Source organism: Papio anubis, chromosome 5, assembly GCF_008728515.1.
Source record: "Papio anubis isolate 15944 chromosome 5, Panubis1.0, whole genome shotgun sequence".
Classification (NCBI taxonomy): Eukaryota; Metazoa; Chordata; class Mammalia; order Primates; family Cercopithecidae; genus Papio; species Papio anubis.
The window spans coordinates 81,807,791-81,824,923 of NC_044980.1; the positions used below are offsets into that span (position 1 = coordinate 81,807,791).

General features: G+C 34.4%; 1 protein-coding gene across 31 annotated transcripts in view; it reads right to left on the reverse strand.

The window, feature by feature from the left end:
* MEF2C (myocyte enhancer factor 2C) overlaps nucleotides 1-17,133 on the reverse strand; it is a 183,889-nt gene that overhangs the window by 98,294 nt on the left and 68,462 nt on the right. For 13 of the 31 annotated variants that reach the window (XM_003899911.4, XM_031666746.1, XM_031666748.1 and 10 more), the window contains one exon: nucleotides 5,619-5,814. In XM_003899911.4, the coding sequence (XP_003899960.1) occupies nucleotides 5,619-5,672 (54 nt within the window). In that variant the 5' untranslated portion in view covers nucleotides 5,673-5,814. The other 18 variants (XM_031666751.1, XM_031666747.1, XM_031666757.1 and 15 more) reach the window with 9 other exon arrangements.

Here is a 17,133-nt window from a genome sequence, read left to right on the forward strand (position 1 = left end):
AAGACAAAGAAATGATAAATGTTTGAGATAATGGATATGCTAACTACCCTGATTTGATCACTATACAGTATATGTATTAAAACATCACTGTGTACCCTATGAATATGTACAATTATTTGTTAATTAAAAAAATGTAAAGACAAAAGAAATGAAACAAATCCCTCCCCAAACCATCTGTGCATAAAAACAAGTTTGCTGTTGAATGTTTTAAGCCTGCATATATATGCTATTGTAAACTACAATAAAAGTGTCACAGAAAAAAAATCTAACTGTTTCAGGAGCATGACTAAAAACTGGTACCATGTGAAAGAGGGTAAGATTATGATTGCCTAACTGATGGAGGTATTTCAAGGGTTAAAAAAAATGCCGATTGAGAGACTGAAACTGTAGTGTTAGCATAAGCTGGAAGCTAGTAGTGATAAAAATGGTGAGGAGTAGTTAAAAATAATTTGGTCAGTAACATATATTTGAAAATAGTTCCCACAAGCATAAAATTTAGGAAACGACTTCTCCCCATCCTTTGTCATAAATCCTTCTCTGCAAACGTCCTGTGTGATCTTTCCTTCCTGTCCACAAACTATCCTCTTTGCATCAGCTCGCTCCTGCTCTGGTATCATTCTCTAGCCCCTTGTTAGCTTCTGAAGGCTCCTTTGTGTTTCTGCTCTACCTGTTCCACTTTTCCATCCATCTCCTCAATATCCTTTTAAGATAAAACCCTCATGAAATGAAGATTTAGGTAACATTCTTTGTTGTGCTACACAGCACAAGTGTTGTTTTGATAGAAATCACATTAACTATAATAGCGAATGGTTCAAAGAACCTGAGTCTTAATAGGAATAGCTAATAGGTAAATTTATTGAGCACTTATTATGTGGTGGCAACTTTACATTTATTTCTTCATTTAATTATCTTAAGGACCTAATGAGAAAGGTACTATTTTTGTTTAATCCTCACTCTAGTGATGAGGGTACTGCTGAAGCTCAGAGGGGCTAAGTAACTTGCTAGAGAGTCATATAGCTAGTAAGTGGCAGAACTGGGACAAGAACCAAGTTTGTATGTCTCTAAAAACCATGCCTCTTAGCCATTTGATTATGCTGGATGCGGTATAATGTAATTGGGAAAAGCAATGACACAAAACCATGCTCTTAGTTATTACATTACACTAGATGCATCATGACATAATTTTAAAGAACATGATTTGTTTTGTGTTGAATATGAGAGATCTGGGCTCAGATCTTGGTCACTTCCCAGTTTTAACTGTATGATCTTGAGCCAGTTATTTAGAACTTAATAGGACCTTCAAAACTTTGCAAGATCTGGGTCCTGTCTGACATCCAATCTTTTCTCTCATTTCTCTACAGTCATACACCAGGCTCAAGTCCCACTGGTCTTCCTTCAGCTCCTCAGTCAAGCTCTTTCCTCTCTTAAGGAGATTTGCAAATACTGCTTCTGGAATGCTGTCACCTGCCTAACTCTGACTCATCTTTTAGCTCATCTTTTAGCACTTCCTTAGGCCTTTCTCCAACCCTGATGTAAATACCTTCTATTATTCTTTCATAGCACATATAAGTGAAATTTTTGTTATATATTTTCATATTTCATGTCTGTTTAATTCAATCAGGGGTCCATAAACTGTAGCCTACAAGTGAAATCCAAATGTCCTGTTTTTGTCCGTAAAGCTTTATTGGAGCACAGCCACACAGGTTCATTTACATATTGCAGACAGCTTTCAGACTACTAGGGCAGAGTTGAGTAATTGAGACAAAGACTATATGGCTCATAAGGCTAAAAATATTTACTATGTGGTCCTTTACAGAAAAGCTCGCTGACCCCCTAAAGCAGAGGATAAACTGGACGAGATTCTTGTTCACCACTGAATACTTAGTGATAGGTACACTGCAGTCTAGTAACATTTGTTGATTTCAGAAATAAATGAATTATTCAGCCATAAAATGGGACTTATTAATAAAAGTTAATTGGAATTATATATATATATATATATATATATATATAGTTCTTGGCATATAATTGGTAATTACTTTTATTAGGTTGTCTGAAAATTTCTGTAAGATAAATGAACAATTCATAATGTTATTTTTACATACTTGCTTAAGAAATCCATGATGTTTAAGCTTGAAACTAAAAATAAATAGTTTTTGTAAACTTGGAAATGCCAAAAATTTTTTAAATAAAAAAAGGCTGTCACTTTTTATTCTCACTTAAACTATTTTATGTATTGATGTTTCTGAATTTGAGCTGTTCCCTACTTCCATTATAAAAGACGGCTAAAGTAAAGGTAAAATTCAATTTAAACAGCCATTCTATTTCACAACAGTTTTATTTCTTAATGATATACAACTTATCACGTCAGTGCTGTAATATTTCATTTCACACTTGAAGTCAGTATTTCTTTTTCTGGAAAAAACATACCTTGTTCTGTGTATAGCTAAATAAACAAGTGCAATGGCAGAGCAGTCTTTGACAGCTTTTAAGAAAAGATGACAGTGAGCCATTGAGTGAGGTTCTACTGGACAGTCTACAGTGGGGCAGCTTCAAAGAGGGCAAAGCAGCTAACATTTTTCTTTGCAACATGTGAATACACAGTTGAAAGCAAGCCCAGGTTAGGGATGCCGCTACACATGTTGCAAAGAAAAATGATATGCTGTTTTGGATTTGCTGGTTTTGTTTATTAGAAGTGCCCTACATATTTTAGGCTCTTTCCCAAACGACTCTTAAAACCGCTCTCATAGTAGGTGAGAGGTGCACAAGACAAGCATTTATATGTAAGATGTTTGAAATTGTCAATTGCCTCTAAAATAATCACTGAAATATATATTAAAACATGGCAGATTTCAATTTTACTAATTCTGTTTAAAAGCATTGAACTTACAGGCCTACTGTATCTAAAGACTGGAGAAAAGAATAAATATATCCTAAATTCTAAAGAATAAAATCAAGAGATCTGTCTTCAGAATTTAAAAAAATGGTAAGTCAAACTAAGCTGAATTTGAGTAAGTTTTCTTCTTCTAAAGTTATTATGACTTCTAACCTGGATGAGAGTAACAGTCACTGTAGCTGCAACTGTATATAAATAAAGATATTCAATTATTAGCTCAAAAGTAGGATATTAAAAATCTTTTTTTCTTTTTGTTTTTTTGAGACAGGGTCTCACTCTGTTGCCCAGGTTGAAGTGGAGTAACATGATCACGGCTCACTGCAGTTTTGACATCTCAGGCCCTAGTGATCCCCAAGTAGTTGGGAACACAGGTGCGTGCCACTACCACACCAATTTTTTTTTTTTTTTTTTTTTTTTTTTTTTACTTTTTTAAATAAGATATTGCATTTCCTATGTTGCCCAGGCTGGTCTTGAACTCCTGGGCTCAAGTGATCCGCCTGTCAAAAGTGCTGGGATTACAGGCATGAACTACCACTCCTGGCTTTAAAATTCTTGTATCCCTAGAATTCCTGTCATTTGTTACAACATGGGTGAAACCAACTGGAAGACATTATGTTAAGTGAACTAAGCCAGGCACAGAAGGACACATTTTGCATGTTCTCACTTGTGTGGGAGCTAATTTTTTTTTTTTAATTGAACTCCCTGAGATAGAGAGTAGACTGATGGCTACCATAGGCTTGGAACGGTAGCTGGGCATGGAGAGGGGAGGGGATAAAGTGGGGATATTTAATGGGTATAAAAATAGGTAAAATGAATAAGATCTATAATTTGGTAGTACACAGGGTGACTACAGTTAATAAGAATTTATCGTATATTTAAAAGTAATTAAAAGAATAGAATTGGAATGTTCTTAATACAAAGAAATGATAAATGCTTGAGGTAGGCACACCTCAGTTATCCTGATTTTGATCACTACACATTGTATACATGTATCAAAACATCACATGTATCCCATATTAAATACAACTATTATCTACCCATAATAATTAAAAATAGAAATTAAAAAATCTTGGATCCCTGTTTTTTAAAAATAAAGCATAATAAAAGCTCATGAATTCAACTTGCAAAAATTATCTTCTAACTTTGCAAGCAAAACAAGATACAATGAATATCATAAACCTAAAAATTATCTGATGTTGGTAATAAAGTGTAAATGCTCATTCATATGTTTTTGACTGTACTCAAAATTGGTTCTGGTCCAAATAACAAAGTCCAAACAGTGTTACATGATGTTCAATATTTCAGTCTTAATTTCAATTTCAAGCTATAGGCCAATTAAAAAATAGTGGTTTTCTATTGACACAATTATTGCTTTTTGGCTTGATCCACAGTAAGAAACGATGCGCATGAAAACACTAAAAGAATCCACCATAAATCTTAGTATTATTCACCCTTTAGCTAAACATGCAGCCAAAACTAGTTCAAGTCATGTGTACCTGAAAATATACAATAATTTAGAGGAGTATAAACTTGAAAACCTAAAAGTTTCTCTACTTTTAATGGTATACTGACTTTGATGCAATAAATAATAATTCCTATTCATTATAATTTACTCATGAAACAACATTATATTAAAAAAAATGAATCAATCTGTTCTAGTCCCATTTGTATGTCCAAGAAGACAAAAAGGGACAATAGAGGACATAAGCGTCTATATTTGTGGGGAAATTACAGTCTGGTAGTTGTCCCCGGGGCTACTGTGTAGCCTTTCTTCAGTGTAACTGAGCAATAGGCAAAACATTCTTCTCTTTCACAGTTCAGAAACGTCTTCTCTGCAGGTTCCATGATCCATATGAGATGGTTGGGACCCTGCACTACTCTAATTTCTCCCAGGACCATTATTTAATATTTAATGTTAGACAAGCTACCCAGCTGTCCTTATATAGCCTAACTAAATCCACTCTCCCCAAGTGTGAAGAAAAATAGAGTCAAATTGCAGGCATTCATGATATACAAGTGTTTAATGCTGAACTGAGCATTTGAATGTGTAAAGTCTTCACAACAGATTAATTGTATCACACAGACATTATCACTGGCATTTCAGAAAAAAATTATAACACCATCTGCCTCTATGTTTATCAAATTCAGATTTAAAATGGTATGAATTAACTGATAGTTCTTGCCTATATGTTTTAAGTTATTAATATCTTGTGTGGGTGTTTTCTTTGTTGTTGTTGTCAGCACAATGTTAAAATGTTTGGATGTTCTTCAAAATCTCATTTACTATGAATAAAATTGAAAGCCATTTTTATACAGGATATTTATCCCATATTATAAACCTTTAAGTGAATGACCACAAAAGGTCTAGTTCCCATGAATATAAGGATATCTTTGTTTGATGATGCGTGCAATGTAGCAATGTTGTGCTGATTAACTCTTAATTATCAAACTATTCATGTCACACAAGCACACTTCCCATTTAAAATTTGTATTGAAGTAAAAAGTGAATGATCACAAATGTGTAAACTGTATTTCTGACAAATAAAGTGATTTTTTCTCCTTTATATATAAGAGATTATCAGCACTTTAACTGGCCACATTTAATTAACCCAAACTTCTCTTAATAGATGTTTACAGATTCAAAATATTTTCTGTACCCTTAACATATGTGGAGAAAATATAATTAATAAATAATGATACAAAGAAAGTTTACTCCACTCACCTGTCTGTTACGTTCATCCATAATCCTCGTAATCTGAATCTTTTTTCTCCCCATAGTCCCCGTTTTTCTTCTCTCTCTCGTCCCTGAAATTATGTATTTTTTCCTTCCTTTTCTTTCTCTTTCCTGTTTCCTCCAAACAAATCTCCTTCTTCAGCACTTGCACAGCTCAGTTCCCAAATTCCTGCATTCGTTCCTGCTGAACAAAAAAGAAAAATTAAATACCACTCTAACAGCAAGTCAGTTTCATAAGAACTATCATATTCTAATTTTATCAAGGAAATAGGCTATATGGAGCTAAAGCAATAAAATGAATAAAAACAACTTTTTGTTAAAAGTATATGGTGTATCACAGACAGGAGCATATCGGGTAGGAATGTTTCATTTTTTAATAATCTCATAAGTAATTTAACAAGTCATTTAAGTGATGCTTTTTTAAAGACTAACACTTGAAATGTATTTTTTTTGTAAAAAGTTTCCTAATCTTTTTAATGAAATTAGGTGACAATTTCACCCTTCTGTTATGAAAAATTACCTAAATCAGAGAGTTAATGAACCTTTATGTACCTGTGTATGCTAAGTAGGGCAGCTAATTCATTTCTGAAGGGAAAACAATCTCCTGTTTTGACAGCAGAGGTGATAACGTCCCTCGTTATGCAAATAGGATGGACGATTATGAAAGTGCTGTTTGATATATGTAAATGTCAACTAATTTAAATCTAAATCCTTTACTCTTACTTTAAAAAAATTATTGCTGTGAGAACACCATAAAAATAATATGGAATATTTAATCTTAGGTTACAAGCATCTATCAGCAGTGAGATCTTTTCTTTTTGAAAGCCCTTAAACTACATCTTAGATAACAAGAATCAAAAAAGATAAGCATTGATAGAAAATAAATGGTGCAAAATTAAGATTATTCTTCAATTATACCATACTTTTTATAACAGGCCATCCATCCTCTAAATTTAAATATTTACAAACAGACATCACGTCTTTGTGGAGTAAGATACAAAATTGCAGAAGCTTCATATTACATACTGGCGATCTCTGGGTCATGAATTAAAATTAGAGAAATGATCATCAATAACATGAGATAAGTCCAAGAAACCCGGAATATTAAAAGTACGTACTTTACTTGGTTTTAAATTATATCTGAAAATACTTGAACACAATGGAAGTTAATTGCTCTGAAATGTGAAAGTTAACAAGAAAGCATTCCACAATGGTTTCTTCAAGCAACAGCTCCAATTATTCTATTTCGCCTTAGGTCAATGAATGCAACAACTTTACACACTGCTCAGAATTTCCCTGTTTATTTTAGCTGGTGTCTGACAACGGACCTGATAAATTCCCACATGCATTATGTAATGCTAAGCCAATGTCCTGGCTATTTAATAGATTATTTGGCTCCAATTCAAAGTTCTTGGAACAGGAAGGCTGTTACACATTCGGTCTGACCATTAGCTGTCTTTTGATTTCTTTAGTTTAATTTCTAAATTCTTTATCACCTTGGGTATTTTTTTTTAGTTTTTGGTGATTATTTAATTGCAGAAGCTATTATGACATAATTAGTTCTGGTGGATTAAGTGCTGCTTAAATACTAAGACTATCCCTTCTCTTTGCCCCATGCCTCTCTGCTAAACTGCAGCTCGGTTCTGCCTCTCAGAATATGTATGTTGAGTAACATTATGACCACACAGTGCTCATCAAAAACTATTGCTCCAGCTGTAATTTTAAATGTTGGAGGTGGTTCAAAATTTTAAAGAGTTGTAGAAATAACACACATTTGACAAATACACATAAAAATGGTTATAACATATTGAAATCACATTAAAATATGAAAAACCTACAAAGCATAATTGCATCATATATTTGATGTTGCTAGACACTGTCCGTCTAACTATTTTTAGAAAAAGTCTTAAATGTCACTCAATGGGGCAACTTTCATGTGTTTCCTATAGTCTTACCTTAGAAGCAAGCAGCATGTTAGAATGGTATTTCCCATGCATTTTTAAGACCCCAAAGATACAAACAAGCTTTCTCTATCACAGAAAGCCAATGCATGAATCCACAGCAAATGCATATAGGACAATTTCCTTTCCTTTCATTGAGCTGAGGCCGGTGGCACTATCGGCTTACAGGACTATGGCTGCCTAAGCGCTTATTCACTTCAAGGTGGAGGGTCAGGGTGAGCAGATTAGAGTTTGGTGATAAGGCAGAAGAGACAAGAATGTCTACAGATTTTGATTTCAAAATACAAATAACCAAACAAGCAGCGAAACAACTTTGGAGAAAAGTCTCAGAAAGGCAGAGAGAGTTCCTGACGAACCAAACTTAGGAGACTTCCTCCATATCACCACCCCATATTTCACAACTTTGAATGAGACCATTTTTTAAAAGAGCAGAGCAAGGACTTTAAAAAAAAAATTCTTAAAACATGCAGGAAAAAAATTTTTCCAAAGAGAATGTGTGTATGTATCTATGCATATATAAGTGCTTGATAAAAATGCCATTGAATATATTCTCTTTTTTGAAATATGCAAAGCAATGTAGAGAGAAGCAAGTTTAAATTTCAATAGGACTAAATTTTTGTTTTCTGTATAAATAAATATTTCTTGAGATATTGCCTTCAGAACATTTCTAAAATGCAAAATTTGGTATGAAGTACACATGCAGAGTAATATGTGGTGATGATGACACTAAGTAACTGGTCATGAAGTAAAGTCTATCATGAAACGTGGTTTAGAACATTTGATTATGGGTCACCACATTTCAAAGCTGTCAGTAAAAATTTAAAGAATTAGGAAGGTCAACAACAGCTCACGCATTGTTTTCTTAGCACATTTTCTCTAATCTAATTTTTATGCAAAAACTATATTATAAGGTCAGTTTCAAGTACTAATTTGTAAGAGGCCTAGAGAGGTGAAGAGATTATTTAACTTTAGTAATCTGTAAAACTGTTTTGTGTGTATATGAAAAAGGATTATAATAGCTTGCCTACATGTAGTAAAATTTCAAGTTATGCAGAGAGCTTTCATTATGTACAATCAACCATAAGCTTAACATAATTCCAACAGCCTTGCCGCTACTTTTTTCCACAGGAAAGAAGCATTCTTAGAAAATGACAGAGCTACATATAAATAATCAGTAATTGAAAAAAAAGAAAAAATGTTCTACTATAGTTACACTCTATAGAGTTACAGTCTTCTGCATTTTTTTTTCTTAAAAAAAAAGAAATGCCAACCCAGATAAAAGAAAACTAAAATGAGGCTGCTTACTAAAAAGGGGAACTTCATTATGGCAGGCTTCTGTTCATTTTGAGTTTGGCATAAGCAGGCAGATGAAGGCAAAGTGGTTTGAGACCCAAGTCGAGAAGAATTTCTTCTGGACAGATGCTAAAGACCATTCTCCCACTGGGCTATCTCATTTACAAACAAGTTCCCTTGAGTGACACATACCTCCCCCTTCCATTTCCCTCCTCCCTCCCTCACTCTTTCTTGCCCTCTTCCTCCCTCCTTCCCTCCTACAAATCTCTCCCAGTAGCACAGAAGAATTTTGACAGAATGGCAGGAAACACGCACACAGACTGGTCAGGGAAGGATATGATGTCAGCAACCACGAACAATAAAAGGTGTAAAGGTGCTTCCTTCCCTAAACTGTTCCAGAAGTGTAAAATGGGAACCAAAACTCTCCACTTCCTTCTCTGAGCAGAACTGTCTGAGTGCGCTGTGCTGCACACCCCACACACAGAGGCCTTGGAGAGGTTCAGATAAGGGACAATGAGGACAATTCAGACCTGGGGGCGTGATTTTTAATTTCCATCTTTAAAACACCTGAGAAAAATCCATGTCAACTCTAGGTTAGTGTTTTATTACGATTGCTTTAAGAAATGAAAATAAGAAAACAAAAAAGTTACTTCATTGAAGTAGCAGATATATCTTAATTATTGTTTACCAGGCCTTAGAAAAATCATCATACACAGTTAATGCAGTCATATAATTGGAATTTACCCTTTGAGGCAAATGAAAAATTCTATGCAAGCAAAGAATCAAAATAGATAAATGAAAACTTTTGGTTAAAAAAAAAGAATTATGAAAACCGGCGGAAAAAAAAATCAATGCATGCCGGTAAAATATGCTAATCATTTGTTTGCTCCCACATTAAAAAAAAAAAGATATACTGAGGGGGAAAAGATTCTTATGGTTATTGAGACTCTCGAGGTTCTTTAAAAAAATTCAAACTAGGAACCAAAGTATATAACACAAACTTTGCATCTATAGTGAAACTATTTAATCTCCTCGCTATTAAGTTCTTTCTAACATGGAAATGGCATTCTACATAAGGTTTCTGTAGGAAGAAAACCACATATCAAGTGGATCTGAGTCATCATCAGATTTCAATCATCTTCCCACAACACTTTGATTTAGAAGTTAAACATAACCTTCAGTTATGTGTTTTGATCTTAGAGTGAGACTGCCATGCCACATTAAAAGATGTGGGAAGAAATTAATTCTCTTCTGCTAAACTTATCTTTGCAAAGTATGTATTTTGCTACAATAAGTACAATGCAGTCACTTAAATAAAAACAGCCTATGAATAATGATAAAACATTGAAATATGTGATGCCAGTTTTCAAAAAAATTTCTGGTTTTCTTTTATTCGTATTAGCAAATATCTTTTTCATTGACTTACATTTTCACTAACGCTAGCATCCTCAAATAATGTTTTGTAAAAACTCAAAGCTGAAAACTGAGCATACTCTATCACACAACACTCACAACACTAAATAATACTGTTAAATAAATACAAACTGGATACATCGCAAGGGGCAAAAATGATCATAAGCCCAGTTGCTGCAAGCCTGGTATTGCTAAATCAAATAATTAAATGATTCATTATCTTTTTAAGTGGAAAACTTTGGTCAATATGTTACATCTAATTACATTTAACTTTCTATTTTGTGATTTGTTTGAAAAATGTATGAAGCACGCAATTATATTTTGGTTAAAAGGAACAGGCAGAACTTTTACTTTTTTTCCAATAAGAGCTATTCTGACCTTCAAAAGGTATAACCAGATTAGTACTCCTATAGATGCTCGACTGCGTGATGTCTTGAGTTGAGGAGTATTTCCTTGGCCTTGAAAGTTATCCATTTCTCTCTAAGCTTACCATGTATTTTATAAATGTACCATTACCTTAGCTATGAGTGCAATTTGAGTTTATTTCCAAATCACATACCCAAGACTCATTCTTCTAAGGGTAATAAAAGAACAGCCATTCTTTTCCACTAGATAAATACCATCATGCAATATGCCAATTTATTTTCCCAACTTATTCCAATTTAGTATCAATATGATGAATTTCAAATCATCTTCAAGTCTCAGTAACACAGTACCACACATACAAATAATAAATAATGTTGACCATCTTTTCCAGTTCCTCACACCTGCCACGCTCCTTCCTGCCAAGAGGCCTTTGTGTACTATGCAATTCTTTCTGCCTGGATGTTCCTCCTTTCCTTTTGTGCCTCCTTAACTTCTCCTCCCTTCTGTCTCAGCTTCAGTTTCACCTCCTCAGGAAGTACTCCACGCCCTCCAGATGACATCGAATTTCCCTCTCATAAGATCTAAGCACTAAGTCCTTCTCCTTTGTAGCACTTGCAACAGCTGAAACTGTGTGTTTGTTCATCTTCCTCAACATCGGTTATATTTGTTTGTTTCACCTTTTTATCCCCAGTATATACCCTTAGTGTCAAACATATAAAAAGAGCCAATGACTATTAGTTGATTGACAATCAATTAAGATTTGTATCTCTCAACTGATGTATTTTCTTTTCTTCAGCTTCTATTTTTAATGACTACCACTAAAAATATTTTACTATTTTTGCTTATATAGAGGCAGATTGATAACCTCACTTAATACTTCATCATATTTATATGGCATCTCCTATGTGGAATTAGAATAATTTATACTGAGAATTGGAAGTTGAATGGATTTTGGGATCAGAAAGAACAGGGTTGGAATTCTAGCTTGGTACTTGGACACTGTGTGACTCCAGAATGATTAATCCCTTGGAACTGTTGTTTCCTTGCCCTACCCATAACTGAAAAAACAATTTTCACTTGTAGGATGGTTATGATCATAAGATGTGGTACTATATGTGAATCCTGGGTACATAGTAGTACTGGGAACATGGCCTACTGCTCGTATGATTCCTTCTGTTTGAAGGCATAAAGTGAAAGTCCTATCATATAGTAATGCTACCAAGCGAACAGTGTAGTCCTTACATTTACCATGAAGATCTCACTTTCCAAAACTAATGATCAGCAACTTCTAACAGATAATGCCTCATTTATCCTGTAACAATAATCACCAAATGAAGAATAAATTTACAGTGTTAAAAAAATTAAGAAGTTTCTCTTACGTATCAGCTACGGAAGAGCTTCAGGCAGCAAAAGTGGAAATAACTAGGGAAATATATCAATTTTCCCAATGACCACGGCTGCTGAAAACTCTACATTAATGCTTCTAGTCCTACTTTAATATCTTTCCCCAAGGACAAAAAGAGATGAAATGTATGTCAGAAATATAATAAGGCTAAAAAGGAACTCGTTTTCAAAACCCCTGCAATTAATTTAATAAGTGGGCCTAACCTGCCATTATCCGTGACATAAATCATTTTATTTACACAGTTCCAGAATTTAGGAGACACATACCTCTCTACAATTGTATTGCATTATAAACAATTTAATAACTGTGAGGGAAGCATAGTCTCCCTGTCATAGTTATCTGTAGTCTATTTTGTCTTGGACACTTTTTTCACACTGCAGCTAAAACAGCATTCTCTATTCCCATGCCAAAATAAACTCCAAATGTTCTAAATATGTGAAGAACCTTGTGCTATCCAACCCTACCACAGCTTTTAGTTTTTCCACATTAGGTAATTAATTCAGGGTTCTATCATGTCTTTGCTTTTCTAATTTTTCACAACAGTGCAGCCACCATGTTTTCTTTCAAAGGCCTCTGAGTGATGTGGCAAGGCTCACTACAAAGGTAAAGCCTGCACTGTCGTATTACAAAGCAACAGCTACAATTTAGCATCACAGATTGCGTTCTGTTCCCCAGCTATAACCTCACAGTAAGCACATGCAGCTGGATTTTTGTTGCTGTTATTGAACAAAGCAAGTTAAGCACTAAACAACATCAACATCAGTGAAACAAAATAGTCTGTAAAGCAAGCTAGGCTAGAAGTGGGAGATGTTGCTATTATATATTTTCATGTTATTATAATAAAAACGTATAAATTCCGAGGCATCTCATGATCCTGTCAGAAAAAAAAATTATGTTCGTTATATTCTGCATCTTTAATATATCATATTTAATGATTAAAATGGAAATACTCTAAAAATATTTTCTCATATGCCTATAAGTGTTGAACACATTTTTCAGTCTTACTGATACATTTGTGTGTGTGTGCACATGTGTGCACAGCACATGGAAAAACACATTTTAGTCTTTCAAAATGTGTAAATAAAACAATAAGGGTACATTTTCAGACACCTGAGTTGTCTTGAATATTATCACCAGTAAATAATCATAATATTATTAAGACTGTGGTGTGAATGCCTAAAAGGACGTTCTCAGTAAAAGCTTTATTTTACTCTGCATTCAAATATTATGTTAAATGATTGAAAATTATGTCCTTGAAAATAACTTGCTGCTTTCATTACTTATTTTCCAATTTATTTAACATTTAAAGATGACCTTGAAATGGGAAGAAATACCATTGTCCCCCTGCCAATGATTTTGTTGTACATTAAAGAGAAAATGCTAGATAAATCATCGTTATTTAAGTGGAATGTCATTTATTTTTATCTCTAAACCTTACACATTTAGAAAGTTCACATAGAATCTTTACATGCTAAAATATGTGAGTTCAAAATGGCATAAAACTATCTCTCAAAATATATATGATATTGCTATTATATGTGGCTCAACATAGAACTCAGTGATTCATCAATTTTTCCATTTCTTTTCATCTCTTTTATAGCATCCCAATCAACCTAATTAAAGCTTTGTTCATCTGAAACCTCTGATGACAATTTGTTTAACTCTATCCCACTGTGGTCTTCTTATAAGGAGAATTAAATCTGATCTTCTGACAGCAATCATTAAATGATCCCAACTGGCCCCAATTAAGCCACATGGCTCATGGGCTTCCATACAGTCAAGTGCCAAGTTCTCTGTTTCATTTACACATTGTTCTTTACTTTGGTTTATTTTCTTAAAGCCAGTTAAGCATGTGTCTTATCAAGTGGAACTAAATTTCCTTATGTACATTAGCTCAAGACACAGTGTGTCAATTGACTGCACACCGAAGTATCACATAGGACATCTGAAGCCATTCTACATAGCTGCAGAGGTACTAGCGAAAAAGCATCTTTACATTTGTTTACTCCTCCTGAAATTGACCCACATGTACATTCTCGAAATAATACACGTGTTTAAACAGTTCTAGCTAACATAAATCAATAATAACTTCTCATTTGTCTTGTTTATAATGATCTTTTAATAGAAAATTCTCTGCATTTAGAAGTTGGGGTTAATATTCCATTTTTTAAAAATCTCTTTACCTCCCTCTAAAAGAGCAGTACCAAAGTAAGACTTCTGAAGTTAACCTTTCTTACCCTTAATTTCTGCTCTAATTTTTTCACATGTGCTCAATTGTAAGTTCTGTAATGATGTTCCCAGGCCTTCCTACAAGCGCAGGTAGCCTCAGGATTTAGAGCTCATTGATTGTGTGCTACTCTAGGGAAATGACTGATTAAAAACAGCCTCATGAGGAGGAGTAGCTCCTATTCACATCTGGCTCATATGATTCTAAAGTCTAATACCTGTATGAAAATTTGATCCATAGATTTAGATTTTGAACAACTGCAGCAGTTTACCTAGAATACTTTAGATGTCAAAGCAGAAAGTTAAATTAATCCCACTATGACTGGTGTCTGACACGGGTTCTGAAGGCTTTAATCAATTAACCTACTTTCTTGTGAATATAAACAAATACATTGTATTTTTATATCTATTCTAATTATGGCTATCACTGATCATCTGCTGGTATCTGATGCAGGATATCTGTCACAGTTCTCAGAGTAGATGGATTAGAACATATCTGTTCATCCTAATCATACATTAAAAACTGTTAAAGAGAAATGAAATGCATGCTATGCATCTTATAGGATATTAGCCTTGATGGGACATGTAATTATTTTTATGACTCGACCAACGGATGTAACTGCAAAGAAAATACAATGGAATTATGATATATTTGGTAACTCCAGGAAAAACATTATGTGCATTTTCTTTACGATAACTAAATATATACCTGATCATCTATTCACTTAATAACTGTATTCTTCTCAAAAGAGGAAAATTCAAAGTATTTGTTACAAAATGCTGATAATCTAGAAAATACTTACCAGCCTTACAACTGACTTTTTAAAATGTGTAATAAATGTACTAAAATTTTAGTAAACCAAAACAGACACCGGATGTTGAATTATGAAATATTTCTCATGTATTATAGTAATCTCCAATAAGATTTGATGTTAATTTTAGAGCATGCTTCTGCTAAAAAGGGCAAACCCTGCAACAGATTTAGTACAAAGAAGCTGAAAATATCCTGCGGAAAAAAAAAATCTGTAGAGAAATCAGCCAGCCCAAATCCTGCCATTACTCAGCACTGTAGTGACGTGCGGATGTTTGTAGTGGTTTGAGGAGCCAGCAGGGGTGGAAACTCTGCGTACTCGACTCCAACATGATTGCAATTGAACCTCATCAAAGTAAGAGCTCATAATTTGTCACAGAAAACAGCCAATTAACATATGTTAGAAAAAGGCTTCATAAAGATAATATATGATTAAAGACCCAGTGCAGCTGCTGAAAATCAAAACTATGCATTTAAAAAAGAAATCTCAGCCTAAGCTTCCGTATGGTTAAACTGATAATGGCTACTATGATTTTTTTTTTTTAAGTAGAAAAATATAATTACAGTGCTTCTTATAAGTTTGGGGTTATGGCAAGGGAGAACTGGGTACTGTGGCACTATTTACTATGTCTTACTTAGTTCTATAAATAGTTGAAGCCCTTGCCAAAACTCTGTAGTTACTTTGTTATAGTGCTATTTTAAAACACAGACCTTCATTGTGAGCTAAATGGCCTTCAGGATGCACTTTGTAGTTATAGCATTCCTCTCAAAACTATATCCTCCCTTTATCTGTGCAAAGCTCCAGAACAAGAGGCCTCTCCATGACTGCCCTGGCTCACTGTAGAACATGCTGGGGCTGTGTAACACACTGTTCGAATACTTCAGAACTTCTCTCAGGGTGATGGGCAGGAAGGGTGACAGTTAAATGTCAGAAATGAAATTAAGGCACACACATGGAGTTCGGGTCCTCTAACAGGATGCAGTCCACGCTACCTGCCACAGCTTTGGAGCAGACCAATTACATGTGACATACTTGGTGTATTCTGATTGTAGATTTCAGGTTGGACTACATGGGAATCAAACCCTGGTTAAATCACTGTAACGGGGTATACCGTGAGCCAAAATCATGATGCTTAATATCACAGATATCAGTGACAAAATCCAATCATTAGTCACAGAGACAAGAAGTTGTCAAGCATGATGCTACGTGCCAGGGATACCACTGAAAACAGAACAGAAGGTCTCAGTCTTCATGAAGCTTATGTTCTAACGCGAAAAGGGGCAACACACAAGTGCACCCATATGATGATTTTAGATACAGAAGTGCTATTGAGAAGATATCACAGTAGAATGGACGAAGGGGTGATGAAGTGAAGAAGGGCAGAAGCGGGCATCCACTGGGTTGATTTATAGGGAAGGGTTATTTGAGGAGATGATGTTTGAGGAAAGTCCTAATCCATGATGGAGTCAGACATTATTTGGAGGATGATTACTCCATCACTGTGCCTGTCACTGGTGGTACAAGCCTGGCCAAGTCATAGTTTTCTAAACCCGTCTCTTCCTCTATAGAGTGGGAATAGTAACAATATATACATTCTATTATGAGGTTGTGAGGCTCAAATAAAAGACAAAACCACACTCATTTGTAAAAATTCAGATGGATATAACTCAATTTCATATACTCATTGTCTAACTTGCTTCCTTCACTTTGATGTTATATAATTTTATAAAAATTATAACTACTTTGAAGCCCTAGGAATATAGCATAATGCAAAATATTTCTAAATTGACATCAGTTGAGTCCAAAAGCATATCTTCCCTTGAAATGTGAATATTTCATGATGGCAGTGGCCACTGGTTGAAACAGCTCTTTTCATTTCACAGTGCTAACTATGGATAACACCATGAAGAATCTGGTAAATACAATGCAAAATTTCTGCAAGTGTAAAATATAGAATTATATAAAAATCACACTTTTTAAAATTTGAGAAATAAACAATCTTACAACCATACTAATGTAACTTGTCC